The following is a 21038-nucleotide window of genomic DNA, read 5'->3' on the forward strand; positions in this document are numbered from 1 at the left end:
TTCTGATGCTATGGTGCTATGCGAGTGGAATCAGAAACACCTGAGTGAAAATCAGGTACTCACTGGCTATGTGACTCCAGGCTAGTCCCTTAACTTCTAGGTTTTATTTTCTCTTCTGTAAAATGGGAATATTAAATGCTTTTACGATCAGCCCCACAGAGTTGTGAGGAAAGTCCTATGTAAACCTTAAAAGTGTTTAGTAATTGTGATCTATTATTATCTGAGACTTAGACCTGTATGTGAACAGCTGGACAGGCCCCTGACTAGGGATGGATGAGAATGGGGAGTTTTTCACGTCCACCATAATATTAGCTCTCTACTCCCAGCCAGAGTACAAAATTTAATTTTTTCCCTGGCACCCACCTGCGTTTGGTACCCCTCCATCCACGTATTCTGAGCCCCTTTTCCTCTGATTCCTCCCTATGGGAGATGGAGGACCTGGTTCTGCCTTCCCATATGATGGGGCCCAGACCAGGTGATCGGCCTGAGGTCCCATGGCAAGTAGGGGTGACAGGGGCTCCTTTGGGCAGTGTTCTCATCAAGGAGAATGGCCCTCCTGGCGGATACCCAGAGGAAGAGTTTCTCTACCTCACTGACTCCCCACCTACTTCCCTACCCAGGCTGGCCAAATCACTGTGCGTCCTCTTCACTTCATCTCTGACCATCTCACTAGTGTTTGCTGTCATCCCCCTCTGCCAAGATGTGAAGGTGTTGGCTACAGTCATAGCTGTAGCTGGTCTGGCCATGGGATTCATAGACACAGTGGCCAACATGCAGTTGGTGAAGATCTACCAAAAGGATTCTGCCGTCTTCCTCCAGGTGAGCCTGGGGACAGATGAGGAAAAGGGCCGTTTTAAGTGGTGATGGTGATCCGGGTTCGTTCTTACACAATCCATTTTTATCTAACTCGACCTTCTCTCCTCCCTCCCCCAAGTCTCCAATCCCCATCTATCTCAAACAATTAAGAGCTAGAAGAAATCCAAGAAATCAGCAAACCCAGCTCATTTTATAGATAAAGAAGGTAATTCCCAAGGACGTGAAACAACTTACATACAGGTAGTAAGTGGCAGAGATGGGGTTTGATTCTAAACCCTCTTATTTCAAAGTTGGTACTCCTTATCTCTCCTCCCCCCACCCAGCTTTTGCCTTCATCCACTCCCCCTTCCCCATCACCCACTTTGGCCATCTTCCTCCCAAACACTCTGGTGTTCCAGTTCCTTCACTTTCCCTTCCCCTGTGTTGGTCATTCCTCCTCAGGAAGTTAACAATTCCTAAGCTTGGGTAGGACTCCCCCACCCCAATTTGGGGTTAGGGAGGCAAGAGTCAAAAAGTTCAATTTTTAAAAGCCAAAGGTAGGCAGGTGCCATAGGTTGATGTCATGGATTGCAGAGGTCTGCCATTTTCTCATTATGAGATTTTGGGCAGGTCGGTTCCCATCTGAGTACAAAATGGTAACTAAACTACATGACCTGCGAGGTCCTTTTCAGCTCTAACATTTTGTGCTCTCTGGTCTCCTTTAGGGAGAAAGCCCCAGTGCATCCCACCTCACTCCTGATTCCGAATTTTTGTTTTTTCTGCATCAGGGGACAGTCCCTAATGGGAGGTTAGAACTAGAAGGAGTTATAGGAGGTCATTTGTTCCAAACTTCTAGTGCCTGCAGGAGCCCCCACTGTGTATCATGAGGCAGCAAAAAGCACCAGAGGGCCTGGATTTAAATCCAGTCATTGTTTTTTATTAACTGGGTAACCACGGAGTAAATCACATCCCCTCTGTGAGCCGTTGCCTCCCCATCAGAAATGAGACTTGGACTAAGCTCTCTTCAAGGTTCCTTCTGCCTGTAAATGCATGAACCCGTAGGAGATGGGAGAGGGTGAGATGTCCGGAGCTTAGCAAAGCTTGAAGTGACTGAGTCCCTTTTTATACTGGTTGTTTTCACCACTATTCCCTCCCAGGTTCTCCATTTTTTCGTGGGCTTTGGTGCTCTTTTGAGCCCCCTCATCGCTGACCCCTTCCTTTCTGAGACTGATTGTCTGCCAATCAATGCCACGAACCATGACAGAGGCGGCAGCCCCCATTTCCGAAAGATCTTGACCCCTCACCATGTTCTGCCCAACCTGACCCACCATGAGCTGCCTACCCACTCCTGGGTAGGAAGCCAGATGTCTTATGCCTTCTGGATCATGGCTTTAATAAACGTGAGTACCAAACCAGAGTGGGGATGGGTAGGTGTGGGTGTGGGAATGACTTCCCACCAGTCTTTCTGATTTGTGTAGATGTTTTGGGGAGGGGAGTGCCCTCCTAAGATTTGATCTTCTGAGTGTATTGTTTTATTTGCAATTTTGCAAATATCAAAAATTGCATATTTATTGAGCATAGCAATTGACCAGCAATTCAAGACCATGGCTCTTCAACTTAGACCTGGACCCTGAATACAGGGGAAGGCAAACTTTTATGTACTAAAAAAAAATTTAATCAAATAAGGCCAATTAATGAAAAATGAACAACCAGAATACAACATTAAATAATCTGATTTCTAAATAGGGGAAAGATTAGGGATTTTCTAAATCAGGAGCAGGAGAGTGAACAGGTACACTTTCCTGAAATCAGAAAAGGAAGGATTCCATTTCCCCCCCCCCCCCAAGTGTCTGTGAATAACCAAAAGAAGATGGAAACAATATTTGAATGATTGGTACAGGTACAGGGCCAGGTTTCAGGTATATGGGCCGCTTGAGATGTACAATTGTGAGAAAACTCATTGGATAAATCTTTGGCTTTGACTGGTTTCTGGTCAGCATAACCTAGATCCTTAGTTAAGGGTCTCTAAGCAGCCCATAGAGGTGGTCCAGTTTCCCAGCTACGCAGGAATGGGTTCAAACAATACAATAAGGCTTCTCCAAATTCCCACAATTGAATGAAATTTTCTCATAAGACAGAAATTGGGCTAAACCCATAATTGAATAGAAAGGGAACAAAGTTAGCCCCAGAATTGAGTCATAAGATGGAATCAATATGGTTTACCCAATTCCCACCATCATTTGCTGTTCCAATCCTTTCAGTTCCTTCAATTTCCTCAACCCAAATAATGAAAGGCTTGGGGAAATGAGGACATATGATTAGGAAGGATTTGATCCAATTTATTGCAGTGCAACACAATGAAGTTGAACATTATTAAGAATCGATTATATACAATAGATATACTGCTAACAGGGGGTCTTGGGAAGATCTGCTTATGTGCTTCTGACATACACTGGGTGTGTAAACCTGGCCAAATTATGTAACTTCTCTGTGGCCCAGGAAATTCTCTAAGATTAAAAATTACAGAACAGTTGCTGATAAGAATTGTTAGAGAGAATTTTTTACTGGAAGTCCTCTATACTAATATATAGGTCTAGACCAAAATAAAATAAAATTGTACCAATCAGCATGGAAATACAAAGGGGAAAACCATAAGGTTCTCTGTCCCCAAGGAACCCCTAGGATGGGGGATAAGACAAATCCACAAATAAATATGATATAAGACAGATATGATAAAGGCAAAGTAGACAATGTCTATAGGAAAATTCAGAGAGGAAAAATATTATTCCTGGCTGAGACATGAGCAAGGGAGAACCAAGAAGGGGAAGGAGAAGTTGAGGAGTTCAACAAAGCTGAACCTTGTAAAAAAAAAAAGATTCTAATAGGTAAAAATGAAGAGTGAATACAGATCAGGTGTGGGGTTGACCTAGGCACATTCATGGAGACTGGAGATGGGGGAACAGTTGCCAGTGTAATGGGACTAAAACATGGAAGAGAAAAATATGAAAGGAAACTAGGAAGATGGTTGTACCTGGGGAGAAATGGTTTCAGAACTAGTCTCAGATCTCTGAAGGGTTGTTTTGCAGAAGACAAAGACCTGTTGTTTTCTTCCTCCATTGAAAGAAAAAGGAGGGACAACAAGAGGATTGAGGTTAGATTGGGAAATGGGGCAAAGAGGGAGAAAGTATGATCTACTGTGCAAGGGCAGTACCCTATTAAGCACAAAAGAAATGGACATGATACCCACCGAAGAGCTGAGTTGGAATTCTGTCTCTAATATTGAACCACTATGAGACTTCAGATAAGTCATGACATCTCTAGGTCACAGTTCTTTTGTAAAATGAGAGGATTGAACTAAATTACCTCAAACGCCATTTTCAGTTCCAAATCTATGATCTCTAGGATTTTCCCTCTGCCCAGGATATTTAGGGGAGTTCCTGTATAGGACAGGGGTGAATGAAATTCTTTCTGGGAAGGCTTGCAATGGTAGGGAACTGAGAAAGGGGAAATGTGCAACCTGGAATGAAAACTCCACTATAGGACCTGGAGACCATTCTTTCCCACCTCCTCTTTGAACCACAATGTCAAAGGAGAAGCAGATTCAGGACTCGCCCACTCCACTGTCTATGGGGTAATGTTGGCTCTGCCATTAGCCACACAAACATTTCTCTCTAGGCTTTAGCCTAAGTGGAGAAGCTGACATAGGAGGACCTTTAGGATCTTGGGAATCATTCTTTGGGTATGGTGGTCTCTCAGAACAAAGTGAAAGGCTAGTGGATGGGATAAGATTGGATGGGATAAGATGTTGGGGTTACCTAGTAAAATCAGGAAGACATTTGGGCTAGACAACAGAAAAAAACTGGGTTTGAGTCCTGCTTTATTTATTAACCATCAGTGTGATTCTGGACAGGTCAGCCAATTCTTCATCTATAAAATGGGGCTATTATGAAAGTCTAATGAGTGTTGTATAAATGTGGGCTCTTATCATCTACATTATCCCCTTGGTTTTTGGATTTCGAAGTATGCTTAGGGATCACCTAGTTTAATCCCTTGTCTTAAAATGAGGAAACTGAGGCCTGTTGACATACTCAAAATAAACACAAATACTGAATTCTGAGCTGGAATTTGAACTCTGCTTTCAGAGAGTTAAATAGAATGACTATTTAACGTCTATTTAACGACTCCTGCAGGGTCAAGGAAATCCTGAGAGTGAGTCTATCCCCCTTTGGAGTCCCTTGCCATCTCTTACTATAAGCCCACCAGCTCTAGCCTGAGCTGCTAGTTCCCTTCCAGAAGGGTGAGCCATCCCCGTTCCAGCCCTCCATCCAGCTGGTCAAGGGCAACTGGCCATCGGGGCTATCCCTTCCCATCCCCGACCATCTCCTGGGATAGCCTTTTCCTCTTCCTCTTCCCCACTTTTCATCACCCACCCCCGGACTCCCTCTTTCCTTCCTCTGGGTCAACACCTGCACTGGGCTTCTCAGGGACAGTCCCTTCTTCCTCACCCTGTCCCACCCCTCACCCATATTACCCATTGTTCTGGAAACAATGACTGTCAGCCAGACCAGTCAATGGGCACCTTGGAGGGGAAGGAGCTCTGGCCATTGCGATTATGTATCGAGATTGGGACTCCAGTAGCCAGGAAGCCGGAAGCTTAAGCTTTAGTGTCAAAGCCCGGGCTCCATAGTGGTGAGATCCCAGAGTTTTATTTTGTTGGGGTTTTTTTGTTTTAGTTTGGGCTCTTTTTTTCGTTATGTATTTGCCAGAGGATTTCCGGGCTTTTTCCATTGGCTCAGTCAGAAAACAAACAGTCCTCCCACTGGGAAATGGAAATCCCCATCCCGCCCTCTTAGGCTGCCCTCCTTTTTTCTTTGTAGTCCCTCCTAAAGGAAGAACTCTTAACTACCATTTAGAAGGACCCAAAGTCAATGGTCCTGAAATATAGCTGGAGATGCTGGGCTTAGAAGTAATACCAGCTGGCATTTTAGAGCGCTCTAAAGTTTGCCAAGTGTTACACATAGAGCTGAGGAAGATCTTCCCCTCCAGAGAGGGCTCAGAGGCTCAGGAACGATCGTTGAAGTTTTCTTTAATAGCTAGAATTTATATTGGGCTTTAAAGTTTGCAGAGTGCTTCACGGAAGTTTTCATTTCATCCTCACCACAACCCGAAGAGTCAGGTGCTCATATTATCCCCATTTACAGATGAGAAAACTGAAGCAAAAAAAGTTGTGATTTGCCCAGCATCGTGGAGAGGAAGTACTTGCACTCAGACAAGGAGGCTAGCACTCCAACAGCTAATTGTAGCTGAAGTGTGTGAGTCACCGTTTGGAGCAGGATTGAAAGAATTCAACGAGATTCTCTTGTAATCCCAAAAGATAATGGTGTCAAAAATGGCCGACTAGTCTCTAAGAATCTAGCTATGAGAGAAAATTTGGGAGGACCTTATATGCTGAAAGTCTGGGGCTTAACTGACAAGCTAATAGCCTCCAAGGTTGTAAATTGGAGAGGGGGGAAGGGAAGTAAAAAGAGAGGGGGGAGGGGGGAGGGTAGAAGGGGGAGGGAAGGAGGGGAGGAAGGAGGGAGAGGGAAACAGGGAAACAGAGAGAGAGAGAGACAGACACAGAGACAGAGAGAAGGAAAGAGAGGGAGAGAGACAGAGACAGGACGGGTCTCCTAACTCTGGAGCCAGGCTCTTTGTCCCGTTGACCACCTCCTCAGCCCCACTTCCCGATCATCTGGGAGCCCGCCTTCCGCCATCATCTCCGGGAAGTCTCCTCTGGCCACCGACTCTAATTTAAACTCCTGCTTCCCCTTGGTGCTGACTTAGACCATCAGTCCCGATGGCGGTTAGGTCATTCCGTGGGGCGCTTTCCCCCTTTCCCCACATCGCACTGAGACCTTGCAAGGTAAAGAAGAGGCAGCCGGGTGGTCGCAGCCCCGATCTGAGGATCCCGGCCTCTTTTGGCTTGTTTCCTCGTTTGCAAAATCAGAGCGCGGGGCAGACCAGAGGCGTCCGAATTAAAATTCAATTGGGAAATGTTTAACAAAATAAACACAAATACAGCGTGAATGCTGTGGTTTTTCTAAGTTCAATGTCTACTAGAGATTTTGGCCCCTACGGGGTGCCATAGTCAGAAAGACTCATCTCAAGAGGTCAAATCTATCCTCAGGCACTTACTAGCTGTGTGACCTTGGGTAGGTCACGTATCCCCGCTTGCCTCAGTTTCCTCACCTGTAAAGTGAGCCGGAGAAGGAAATAGCAAATTCCTGAGCAATCCCGCCATGGGGTCAAAGAGAGTAGCACATGACTGAAAACAACTGAACAACAATATGCTGCATCCCAGGAGGTCCCTTGCTTCTGGATGGATCCCATATTTGGTCTAGGAGGGGGACCTGAGTGCTTCGTTCTTCCCTTGCCTTTCCCATGGTCAAGAGCAGGTGAATTAGCTACCTTATATCTAGAGAGAAACATGGCTTCTCCCTGCTTTCCCAATGGTTCCATGAGCTTTCCCAATGTCTCTACCACTTACCAGTCCTGTGACTCTAAGAGACAATCAGATTCTCTGAGACTTGATTTCCAGGTCTCTAATATGGAAATAATAACGCTTTTATTACCTCTCTGGAGGAATCAAGTGAGATCACAGATGGAAAGCCTTCTAGGAAATAGAGAACCCCATCCTTTCTGAACCAAGTTTAAGGACATGAGCACCAACTGCAGCGGGAAGAAGTAAAGCACAACAGGAAGCAAACTTTCCCTGAGGGGAGGTTGATTAGAACATGTCTGGGGGGACTGTTGCAGAAACAGAATCCATTTCCCCAAGTCCTCAGAGAGTAAACATGTAACCCTGTCTGAAGACTGGACAGATTTGTTAGTTTCTCGATCCTGTATTTCTGGTGACATCAATGCTTGTACATTTATTATGTCATTGAGTTCCTCTATGTGTACTCAGGTGTGTCTGGGACCGTGCAGAGTGGTATTTTAGGTTTAAGACTTTAAGGACCTGATACAGTACCACAGCGGTAGGAGCTCTTGTTCCTAGTTATTGCCATCCTCCCACCCAATGACACATACACCAACGTGCCAGCTACTGGGGGTCCCTGGGGCAAATGGGAAAAGGCATCTCTGATCCCCAGCTTCCTTCTCTGGAGAACAAGAGAGTAGTTCTTGCCAGGCCTAGCTCACAAGGCAATGCTGACGATTAGAAGAGATGATAACAGTGAATTGCTTTGTACAGAGTAAAGTCCTTTACAAATCTAAGAGAAAGCCCATAATAAGGAATGACTCATAAGGATGCTGATGATGACTGGCCCAATGGCTCCATTAAACAAACTTTTAAGTCTCCCATGATCAAGAAAGCTTAAGCTAACAGTAGAGCCTGGGAATTGGGACAACTGGGTTTGGAGAACTAAATTCAAGCTACCCATGGGTAAGGGACCTCTGGAAAGTAGACCCAGTATGGGAAGGGAAGAGATAGAACCAGCTACCCACCAGATCAATGGATCATACTGTAGAAAGTGAATTTATATATTAAATAGTTCATCACCTTAAAATTATCCAATGCCTTGAGATCCTGGAGGGTGAGTGTGGAAGTAAAAATAGTTACCACTATCCAGCTTCCAAATAAACATGCCTTAGTATGTTAAGTGAAGGCATGTAAGTTAATAAGCCAAAAAGCACTTAATAAGCATTTGCTATATGTGTCAAGCACTTTGCTAAGGACTAGAGATACAAATCCAAGCAAACAGTTATCTCTACCCTCAAGGAACTTCCATGTAGGAAGACAAGACATTAAAGGGAATTGCAAAAGGGGGATGCTGAGAAGTAAAGTCTGGAGAGTCAGGAATGGAACTGAGAAAGAGAAGCTAAAAGTTGGCTAACCAATGGGAGGAGGTGGCCCAAGGGGAGAAGGCATCTTCCAAGGTGGGAAAGCAACTGGGACATAATGACAAAGTCCAGGGAAAGGAACAGAGTCAAGAGGGGAATTTACATTTGAAGTGGACTGAGAGAGATATACATACATATATGTGTGTACATGTATATATGTGTATGTATATTTGTATATAGCCCTCCTGCATTTAAATCCAATTCACTTGTATGTCATGGCATCACCTCCTTGATGTCATAGTCCCATTTGAGAACAAAGGATAAGCAACAACGTGTGTGTGTGTGTGTGAGAGAGAGAGAGAGAGAAAGAGAGAGAGAGAGAAACAAAGAGAAGAGACAGAGAGGGAGAGAAAGAGACAGAGACAGAGAAACGCAGATACAGAGAGACAGAGACAGAAAGGCGCAGAGAGATATGGGGTAGGGATAGGAAAAGAACCTATAAATAACTGATGTAAAGAAAATAGATAGGAATGCAGTTTGGTACCTTTTTTGAAAATTATAATTTTATACGTGCTGTCTAGGGGAGAGGACAGGGGTAAGGGAGGGGAAATTTTAGAACAAAAGATTTTATAAGGTGAATGTTGAAAATTATCCATGTATATATTTTGAAAATAAAAAGCTTTAATAAAAAAAGAAAGAGAATATTATAATCTTAGAGAACTGCTTAGAATACTAAGAAGTCACCCAGAGAGGGTCTGTTGCCAGAGGGATTTGAATCCAAGGCCTTCCTGGCTCCAAGGACAATTCTCTAGCCACCACATGAAAACATATCGATAATTACTAAATAAATATAAAATAATGAAAAACTTTTGCAGTTGGGGAGTCAGGAAAGATTCCATGTTGAGCTCAATTTTGAAGGAAAGCAAGTAGGCTAAAAGGTGGAAATGAGCAGAGAATACATTCTAGGCAGGGAGCCTGCCCGTTTGATTCTTATAAGGGGGTCAGTGCCTGGAAACTCCGGATTGTAAATATATTGGGGAAGAGAGAAGGCAGATGGGAGGTAGAGGTCTTCCCATGCCATGCTGACTATCACGGTTTCCGCTCCCACCCCCAAATCCAGCTGCCGGTGCCCATCTCGGTTCTCTTCCTGCTGTCCAAGGAACGGATGGTGCCCTGTTGTCCGAAGAAAAAACCTCTGCTCCTGACTACTGATGAGCTTGCCCTCCAAATGGAGCTGCCTGAGAAGGAGGATTCCTCTTCTCTGTCTACCAAAGCACAGTCGGAAACAGGTAAGGGCTTTACTGATCCTTTAACTCTCAGAGCCAGGAGCTGGAGCCTTCGCAGATAGCCTTCAGCAAAGCTGAGCTGGAATCCCAGGGGGAAACATTCAGAGAAATGGCTTGTGCTTAGCCTCTGAATCCTTTCTTGGGAAAGGGGGAAGAAGAGCAAGCAAGAGAAGCAGAAAGTGGGAGACAGTCCTTTCCAGTTGTGTGATCTTAGTCATTTCACCTTTCTCACTTTCAATTCCCTTCTCGGTAAATTAACATAACAAGACTTGCATAACCTACCTCACAAGAGTGCGGATGGTGTCAAATGAAAAAATGCCATGTGGCGTCCACTTCAGCAGCTCAAAGGAACCTTAAAGGAGAAACTGATGGAGCAGTCAGTGCTGCTGATAAAAATACTCTTTTAATTAGCCCATTTAAGAGAAAGCCAGGGGGCAACTAGGTGACACAGTGGATAGAACATCGTTCAAATCCAACTTTAGACAGTTGCAGAGGACAGACAGACAGAGAGACAGAGACAGCGAGAGATGGCTACTAAAAGTACTCTCTTGATCATAGAGGGAAAAGAGAGGGTCACAACAGAAGGGAATAGGGACGCAATCACCTCCTACAATAAGACATCCCCTCTAAGACAGGATTTCTGTATCATACCAGCTTTCTATCCACCAATTAAGAATCATAGTTCCCTCTACAAATATCCCAGTATGAAAAACATCTTGGGCTTAGCTCGAATCCCAGGTTACAATCCTATGATCCTTGTTCAATAAATGGGACATATTCCTAGCAGAAGTGAGTCATATTGATCTTGACACGCTTACTAAAATTAAACCAGAAGATGAAAGGAAGTTGCAGCCAAATAGAGGAATGGTTTACAGTTCTCCTTGGAAGGGCAAATAAAGGAGGCGCCAAGCTTGTTTTTTATCATGTAACCAAAGGTTATATGAAAATATAATTTTATGAGACATTAGGTCACATACATCGCACTTACTGACATTTACAAAAATGTCACCTTAAAAAAAGTTATAGCATTTGTGCCGACTTCAGTCACGGAGGATGAAGAGATGGAAAAGCTTCATGAAGGACCCTCCAGACTGACTGATCAGAATTTGATGTTCAACCCCTTCAATACAAAACTAGGCACATAAAAGGGGAATGCAAAATACTGGGAAATGAGACTCAGAAGTAAGGGGAAAGGTTTAAGAAGGCACAGAAAAGTACATATCACATTTTTGTTGTTGTTCAGTCATGTCCGATTCTTTGTGATCCCATTTGGGGTTTTCTTGACAAACATACAGGAGTTATTTGAATTTCCTTCTTCAGCTCATTTTACAGATGAGGAAACTGAGACAAATAGGGTGAAGTAACTTCCCCAGCATCACATAGCTAAGTAAGTGTCTGGGGTCCCATTTGAACTCAGGAAGATGAGTTTTCCTGATTCTAAACTCAGTACCTTGTGCACTATGGCGCCACCTAGTCGCCCACTTATATCACATACTTTATTCTTTTAAACATTTCCCTTTTTTAAGGAATTTAACCGATGGTACTTTGGAAAATGTCTAACAATTTTTCTCCAAGAAAAACATACACATATACATATAATACATGATATATAGTATATATATATATATATGCACAACACACATTTAAATTTAATCTGCATTATTAACATTTTCTCTCCATCATAGAGAAAATGTTAATAATACAGATTAAATTTAAGGGTCAAAACATGACTTGTAATCTTTGGAGGCATAAATGACCACAGTTAAAATTTAATAATCAGAATAGGCTCCTAAACAGCCAATTCAAGATGGCTCTTGCACACCTTCCCCAACCTTAAGAAACACAAATATTTCAATATATAAGGAAGAAAAGAGAGTTGTATATACAAGTATGAACTTCTATTATGTACATCTTTATTTTGTAAATATAAATTAAATTTAACACAGTAATAAAAACTCTCCTGTTTATCCGAGTTTTCTGGATTTTCTTCTGTGTATAGTTTTAATGTTTCATTGATTGAGATTTTAAAAAATAAATGTCTTCATTTTTACATGCAATAATAATCTGCCCCTCCCACTACCCTTTCATTTACCCAAGAATAATAAAGCTATCAAATTTAGGTTATAGCATCACCATGCTAGATGTAATTCATGAGGAAGAAAAAAAGGCAATGAAGAAAACAAGGAAAAAAGAAGCAGGATTAGATCAAATGTACATAAGAGGACGTCTGTTTTTTAAGGCAATGAAGGATCAATTTCCAAAGTGTCTAAGAAGAGGGAAAGATATAGAAAAAATATTGATTTTTATCATTATTGCTCAAAAAAGTAACCAAGAGAATATCAACAAATATCAACTCATATATCTACTTTGTAATCCATATAAAAACTTTATGAAAATAATATATGTATATATATACATTAAAGGAATTCTTGATAATAGTAGAAAAACAAATGGATAGCCTTCAAAAATGATATTTCACAATAGATCACTCCAAAGATGTGATAGAAGGGGCCCAGTATAGATACTAAATTAAAGAGGAATTCTTTATAGATAATGGAGTCCTCTAGAATCTCCTCTTTGCAGATCATAATGTAGATTGTATCCAGGGGTCCTCAAACTTTTTAAATAGGGGACCAGTTCACTGTCCCTCAGGCTGTTGGAGGGCCAGACTGTATTAAAAACAAAAACTTTGTTTTGTGGGCCTTTAAATAAAGAAACTTCATAGCCCTGGGTGAGGGGGATAAACGTCCTCAGCTGCTGATTCTGGCCCACGGGCTGTAGTTTGAGGATCCCTGTAAGCAGTACAGAGCCTCCTAAATAAAATTCATTAATAATTCAAAAAAGTTCAGCCTAATTCCCCACATGGGGAAAAAGGGAATGAAGAGTGCCTATTGCCCACAAAATAATATGCAATTAGATGGACAATTTATGAGGCACGTCCATGAGTATGTTTGCCTTGGACAATGATCTGGCTCCAGAACTAAACATGAGAAGGCAAGGACGCTGGATTGCCTACAGGAAATGACATCATTTTTCTTTTAAGGACCCTGAAACAAAGACCTATCTGTTTAACATCAATTTTTTTTCTGGTGATATGTAACCAAAAATCTTGGAATTTAACAGTCTCCAAAGCACTAAAGCTGAGAATCACTCAGAGGGTAACGAAGGGAGAAACGGTGAGGTAAGCAGCCAGCAACACTCTACCAATGAATAACTAACTATCCAGGAGAAACAAGGTAATTGAAGCCATTAGAGAAATGTCAACCTAGAAAAAAGTGGGGCAATGACATAATGAAAGTGAGGGACGCCCAATGAACAGCCTGGTTGCTCCTTCGTATCTACACAATTATGATGCACATATGAGGACGCTATAATACAGGGCCTTAATGAGGAAAATTTCCAGTAATTCCAAAGTGGAAGGGGCTGCTTCTGGAAGTAGTAGATGCTCCTTTCATACAGGTCTTCAAGCAAAGTCCAGCTCCAAACCATGCTACCTTCACAAGCTTTCTTCCCTTCCAGAAACTTTACTTTTTTCCTGGAACTACCCTGAGTTCTATAGGGGAGGTTTTGCCTTGTCTTTCTGCGATCCAGTCTTCCTCCTTACCTCCAAATAACTCCAAAACATAAAACATTTCATCTCTTCCATCTCCCTTTTATATTATTGTCTTCCCTCGTTAGTATGGCTTTTTTTAAAAAATCATGGCAGCAAGCACACACCTTTGTTTCATTCCATGGGGACTGGGAAAGCTCAAGAGCATTGTCCATTGTCCAGAACTGTCAGGAAACTGATGTACCATATAGATGAACTTCTCTGGGCAACCAAACTTTGACATAATTTCCATAAGCCCTCATGACTGACAGTATAAAAGGCGTTGATCAGCTCTACAAATGTTGTGTACAGAGGTCTGTATCCTGCATTTCTCCGGGAGTCATTGGGCAGTAAACACCACCTTAGCTGTTCCTCAGCCTCTGGGTCTCAGGGAGATGACCTTTTGCCAGGTGTAGGATCAGCCTATTCTGTCATGTTTTCAGCCCTGTTGTCAAATGCCTTCAAGGAAGACAAATATGGAATCAAAATCGACTACTGCGCTGATGGCAAATTCTTCAACTTGAAAAGACTACAAGCCAAAACCAAAGTGGAAGGAATGTCGGTGCAGGATTTTTTGTTTGCCATTGCATCCTCTGAAGCTGCGAGGCAACAAAATATGGATCGATTCTCTGCTGCTTGTGCTAATTTGGGCCAAATAATTAACACCAAGAAAACACAGGTCCTCCATCAGCCACATAGGGAACCATCAGTTATAGCAAAAGGGAAATTTTGAATCCTGTGGATAAGTTCTCTTACCAGAATTGTCCATATGACTAATGAGATTGATGCACACGTTGCCACAGCTAACTCTGAATTTGGGAGACTCCAAAGAAGAGTGTGGGAGAGGAGATGTATTAGACTGACTATCAGACAGAGCTCTGATGCTGACCTCATGAAATGTATGCCTGTGAAACCTGGACAGTGGACCAGCCCCATGCTAGGAAACTGAATCATTCCCATTTAAATTGTCTTAGGAAGATTCTGAAGAAAACCTGGCAGGACGAGACACCAGACACTAAGGTCCTTTCTCACATTAAACTGCCAAGCATTTCAGCTCTACTGCAGAGAGTACCGTTGGTTTGGCCACATTGTTCCAATACCAAATGGACACTTGCCAAAAAGATTATTTTATGGAGAACTCACACAAGGCAACCGCTCATAAGGTGGTCAGAAAAAGTGATACAAGGAACCTCTTAAGGTATCTCTTAAGAACTTTAGAAATGATTGCATGACATGGGAGACACTAGCACAGGACCACGCAACATGGGGTGGCTGAATTAGCTCAGAAGAAACACAAGATACACAAAGTTAGAGAATCCACCCCAAATGTCCATAGGGAATATTTTGTGTTTGACCTGCAGCAGAGCATTCTGAGCTCATATTGGTCTGATCAGCCACAGTCAAACGTACTGTAACTTATTTTTTTTATTATAGCTTTTTATCTACAACATATATGCATGGATAATTTTACAGCATTGACAATTGCCAAACTTTTTGTTCCAACTTTTTCCCTCCTTCCCCCCACCCCCTCCCCCAGATGGCAGGTAGATCAATACATGTTAAATATGTTAAAGTATAAATTAAATACAATATATATACATGTCCAAACAGTTATTTTGCTGTACAAAAAGAATCAGGTTTTGAAATAGTGTACAATTAGCCTGAGACATACTGTAACTTAACTCTAACATAATGAAGTCATTTTGGTCCTTTTCAAGAAAAAATGGCAACAACTATTAAAATATAAGGTTTCTGAGGACCATGTTTTTCCTTTTCTTTGCATCCACATTTCTTAGCTAGTGCTAAGCATATAGTAAGTTTGTAATCAATGCTCAATATATATATGTGTGTATGTTTATATATAGGAATATATACATACACAATGTGTGTGTGTATATATATATATACATATATATGTGTGTGTGTTTATATACAAGAATATATACATATACAATGTGTATGTATATATATATATACACACACACACAATGTATGTGTATATATCTATATCTATATCTATCTATATAGATATAGATATATACACATATGTAGAGTGAGTGATCAGAGATTCTTAACCTGAAGCCCATGAACTTTAAAAAACAATAAATGTTGATAATTGCATTTCTATATAACTGGTTTCTTTTGCAATGCTATGTATTTTATTTTACACATTTAACCACATTGTTCCAAGAAGAAGGGGACCATAGGCTTCAATAGAATAACAAAAGGGTCCAGAGAACATAAAAAAGATTATGGTTTATAATGCAAGAAGGTCCCTGTTTTAGATGCTTGTCAGGGATATTTTAGGGAGGATTCCTTAAATGATTTCTGATTCTTCGATTCTATTATCACTATTAAAAATAAAACCTCGCTAAAGTTGCCTGCTATGCCTTTGTGAGTAATGTTGATCCATTCTAAGCCCCTGGAAGCCCTCCCAAACTGAAACAGCTTTTAGGCCTCAGACCAGTTGTGGACACTATGTGCCTGTTGTTTGAGATTCAGTGAAGCCAGGGTCACAAAAGCTCATTGCCAGGTTGGTTACCAGATGATGGATATTTTTACTCAGAGAAACTCCTAAAAATTGGCTACAAAGGCATGAAAAGGTCATATATTACTGGAAGGATTATCCATCTTAATATAATCATGGATGCTTGAAATATTCAACTAGATACTGATAATAATGAAAATAGTAACTCTTTGTGGCATGTATGACTTTTGGAAGGTGGTTTAAACTCCCTGGGGGTTTAAACTCAGAAATGAAGCAGAGAAAGGATCATCTGTGCTGACTTCCAGACAGGCTAATAAAAGCTAGAGTGGGTGGCCGTGGTCAAATCGGATTCCAGGTTCACCTTCTCTTTGCTCACTCAGCAACTCTGCAGAATGGGTTGAAAGAAGGACCAGACATCAAAACCATTGGTATTGGCTAAGAAATAGACTAGTTGATCAGTGAAATAGGTTAGGTCCACAGCACAAAATAAACAATAATTATAGCAATCTAGTGTTGACAAACCCAAAGACTCCAGCTTTTGGGATAAGAATTCACTAATTGACAAAAACTGCTGGGAAAATTGGAAATTAGTATGGCAGAAACTAGGCATTGACCCAGACCTAATACTGTATACCAAGATAAGGGCGAAATCATCTAGACATAAAGAGTGATATTATAAGCAAATTAAAAGACCATAGGTAATTTATCTGTCAGATCTGTGGAGAAGGAAGTAATTTGTGACCAAAGAAGAATTGGAGATCATTATTGATCACAAAATAGATAATTTTGATTATATTAGGTTAAAAAGTTTTTGTACAAACAAAACTAATGCAGACAAGATTAGAAGGAAAGCACTAAATTGGGAAAACATTTTTACATTTAAGGGTTCTGATAAAGGCCTCATTTCTAAAATATATGTAGAAATGACTCAAATTTATAAAAATTCAAGCCATTCTCCAATTAATAAATGGTCAAAGGATATGAGCAGACATTAAAATCATTTCTAGTCATATGTAAAGGTGCTCCAAATCACTATTGATCAGAAAAATGCAAATTAAGATAACTCTGAGATACCACTACTAAAATGACAAGAAAAGATAATGTTGGAGGGGATGTTAGAAAACTGGGACACTGATACATTGTTGGTGGGACTGTGAATGGATCCAACCATTCAGGAGAGCAATTTGGAACTATGCTCAAAGGGTTATCAAACTGTGCATACCCTCTGATCTAGCAGTGTTTCTACTGGGCTTATATCCCAAAGAAATCTTAAAGGAGGGAAAGGGACCCGTATGTGCAAGAATGTTTGTGGCAGCCCTCCTTGTAGTGGCCAGAAATTGGAAACTGAGTGGATGCCCATCAATTGGAGAATGGTTGAATAAGTTATGGTATATGAATGTGATGGAATATTATTGTTCAGGATGATTTCAGGGAGGCCTGGAGATACTTCCATGAACTGATACAAAGTGAAATAAGCAGAACTAGGAGATCATTGTACACGGCAACAACAAGATTATATGATGATCAATTCTGACAGATGTGGTTCTCTTCAACAATGAGATGATTCAAACCAGTTCCAATTGTTCAGTAATGAAGAGAATCAGCTATACCCAGAGAGAGGACTGTGGGAGCTGAAGGTGGAACACAACATAGCATTTTCTCACTTTCTGTTGATGTTTGCTTGTATTTTGTTTTCCTTCTCAGGTTTTTTTTTCTGTCTAGATCTGATTTTTCTTGTACAGCAAGATAACTGTATAACTATGTATGCATATATTGGATTTAACCTATATATTTTTATCATATTTAACATGTATTGAACTACCTGCCATGTACGGGAGGGGGTGGGGGGAAAAATTTGGAACAAAAAGCTTTCAAGAGTGAATGTTGAAAAATTACCCATGCATATGTTTTGTAAATAAAAAGTTTCGATTAAAAAAAAAAGATTTAAGATGATCCATTCTGATGGCGTGGCTCTTTCCAACAATGAGATGACTGATGCCAGTTCCAATGATTTTGTGATAAGAGAGCCATCTGCACCAGAGAGAGGACTGTGGGAACTGAATGTAGATCACAACATAGCATTTTTACTTCTTTTCTTGTTGTTTTCCTTACATTTTGTTTTCTTTCTCATTTTCCCCCCTTTGGATCTGATTTTTCTTGTGCAGCACACATAGTATAAATGTGCAACATAAATATGTATGCATATATTGGATTTAACATATATTTTAACATGTTTAACATATATAGGATTAGTTCCCATCTAGGGGAGGAGGTGGGGGGGAAACGAGGGGAAATTTGGAACACAAGGTTTTGTAAGGGTCAATGTTAAAAAATTATCCATGCATATGTTTTGAAAATAAAAAACTTTAATTAATTAAAAAAAAGAAAGAAAGAAGGACCAGAAGTGGTTAGACCTCTCATCCCTCCTACATATCTCTCTGTATTTCATTCTTCCAGGGCATGGAAATCTGTTTCTCTGTTGTCAAAAGAAGAGTTTTCGAGGTGTTCCTTTCTCCTTCTTTGCCATTCACATCACGGCAGCCCTGGTGCTATTCATGACTGATGGAATCATGGTGAGCAGGCTCAGAAGGGACAGGGTCTGGGCGGCCAAAATCAAAAATCAAGAATTAGGCACTGAGGGGAAGAGACGATATCAAGATCTTCAAGGATAAATCTACTCTAGGTGCTCTCTCTCTCTCTTTTGGATCCCAGGGAGCTTTATGCCAAGTAATAGGTCATAGGCAAGGAGATGGCTAGAAAAAAGACAGTCATGGCAGAATTTCCAGGCTTGGGGAGAAATCCTTGAAGAATCTAGTAGCCTGAGTATTGGGGATAATGATGAAGGTGATGATGATTGAGTATTGGGGAGGATGATGATGTGAAGGAGAAGGAGGAGGAAGACAACTGAGTATGAGGGACGATGAAAACGACAATGAATGAGAATTGGGGAGGATAATGACGATGATGACTGAGAACTGGGGAGGAGGAGGAAGATGATGATGATGATGATAATGACCGAGTACTGGAGAAGATGATGATGATTATGATGATGACTGAGAAGTGGGAGGGAGGAGGATGATAGGAGTGTCTGTGATGATGATAATAAACAATGTGGTACAGTAGAGAGCCAGTCTTGGGGCCAGAAAGATCTGAATTCAGGTTCTGCTCTGCCACATACTCTTTATATGACTCTGGGCAAGATAATTTAAACTTTTGGCATTCCAGGCAATTCTGAAAGATTATAAATTGCTGTTACCTCATCCCCCCAAAATAAATCTTGCCGGTTTTCAAATTTTTCTTGTTACTGTTAAGGGTACCACCATCCTCCCTTTCACTCAGACCCATTAGTAGAGGGTGCTGTTTCACCAGCAGGCTCCTACACCAATGAAATCACGTTTCTTCCCCAATGATAGCTCACACTTAAATAATGCTTTAAAGTTTACAGAGTGATTTACAAAAATGACCTTATTTGATCCTGATCATCAGGTAGATGCTTCCTATTTTACAGATGAGGAAACGTGAGGCTCCTGGCATGGGGTGCCATTCACACAAGATAGCTGCCTCACTGGTTCGTACTGCTTTCTCCACAGGGTGAATATTCTGCCTTTGTATACACCTATGCGGTAGATGATCCACTCTTCATAGGACATAAGGTGGCCGGCTACCTTCCCAGCATCTTCTGGGGCTTTGTCACCTTAGGCCGGCTCATCTCCATCCCCATCTCTTCCCGAATGAGCCCAGCCACCATGGTCTTCATCAACTTGGTAGGTTCACAATACTGTAATTCAGATCAGAGGGCAGGTAATGACCTCTTCTCTCCTTCCCCCCCTCCAAACCCCACCACGTGCACACACATTTGTGATTCTTCAGCAATGTCAGAATAGACTATGGGGGTAGATAGTGAATGCTGGAGTGGAAAAGAGAGAAGTAAAGAAAAAGGTGACTTAGCTATGAGAACCAAGGAAAGTCCTTTTATTTCTCTTTCCTCAATTCCTAAAATTACATCATTGCAACAAACTCCCTCCCAGCTCCAAAGCTCCCCAAACAACACTGGATTTGGAGTTGGGACCTCAGTTTGAAATTGTCCTATTACCTACTGACTGAATGGGCAGCTCTCTTGCCTCTCAGTGGGTCTCAGTAAAAATGATGGGGCTTTAAGGCTCTCTTTCAGCTCTCAATCCTGTGAGCTATGACTCCATGAGAAGTATGTGTGTAAAACAGGGATGAAATTCACATCGGCTTGCATAGGACAATTTACAGCTTTATGAACCCAACACTCATATCCTGCCAGGAAAGGAAGGAGATGCATCCTTTGTCCTCACACATTTGAGTGTCACATGTGAAACTCACAAAAATCCACATTACAGGTTGTTCTCTCTCTCTCTCCATCTCTGTCTCTCTTTCTGTCTGTCTTTCTCTGTCTCTGTCTCTGTCTCTCTGTTTCTCTCTCTCCCTCTCTTTCTCTCCCTCCCTATCTATTTCTGTCTCTGTCTCTCTCCCCTGCCTCTCTCTGTCTCTCTCTCTGTCTTTGTCTGTCTCTCTCTGTTTCTGTCTCTGTCTCTGTCTCTCTCTCCCTCTCTATCTCTGTCTCTGTCTCTCTCCCCTGTTTCTCGCTATCTTTGTCCCTGTCTGTCTCTTAGTCTCTTTATCCCTCCCTCCCTCCCTCTACGTGCCACCTAGCTGCCCCAACAGGCAATCTTTCAATAAAGAAATCTAAGCTAATTATAGTTAGATGAAAAAAATACTCTAAATAATAATTGATTAGAGAATTTCTCAGTCTCACTGTGTGTGTGTCTCTCTCCATCTCTGTCTCTGTCTCTCCCCATCTCTCTCTGTCTCTGTGTGTGTCTCTGTCTCCCATTTCTGTCTGTCTCCATCTCTCTCTGTGTCTCTCTTTTTTTCTGTCTGTTTCTCCATCTCTCTCCATCTCTGTCTCTGTCTCTGTCTCTCTCTCTCTATCTCTGTTTCTCTCTGCCATTTCTATTTCTCTCTGCTCATCTCTATCTCTCTTTTTATCTGTCTGTCTCTCTCTGTCTGCCTGTCTGTCTCTGCCTCC

The 21038-nt window shown here is 41.6% G+C and overlaps 1 protein-coding gene across 2 annotated transcripts in view; it reads left to right on the forward strand.

Annotated features, from left to right (window-relative positions):
- The window catches only part of MFSD4A (major facilitator superfamily domain containing 4A), a 70029-nt gene that overhangs the window by 32196 nt on the left and 16795 nt on the right, over nucleotides 1-21038 (forward strand). For both annotated transcript variants that reach the window (XM_031937233.1, XM_003767618.3), the window contains exons 2-6: nucleotides 621-819; nucleotides 1953-2195; nucleotides 9740-9908; nucleotides 18440-18555; nucleotides 19573-19746. In XM_031937233.1, coding sequence (XP_031793093.1) covers nucleotides 621-819; nucleotides 1953-2195; nucleotides 9740-9908; nucleotides 18440-18555; nucleotides 19573-19746 — 901 coding nt within the window. The remainder of the gene's footprint in view (nucleotides 1-620; nucleotides 820-1952; nucleotides 2196-9739; nucleotides 9909-18439; nucleotides 18556-19572; nucleotides 19747-21038) is intronic.

The sequence above is a fragment of the Sarcophilus harrisii genome, chromosome 4 (assembly GCF_902635505.1).
Source record: "Sarcophilus harrisii chromosome 4, mSarHar1.11, whole genome shotgun sequence".
In the NCBI taxonomy this organism is placed as follows: domain Eukaryota; kingdom Metazoa; phylum Chordata; class Mammalia; order Dasyuromorphia; family Dasyuridae; genus Sarcophilus; species Sarcophilus harrisii.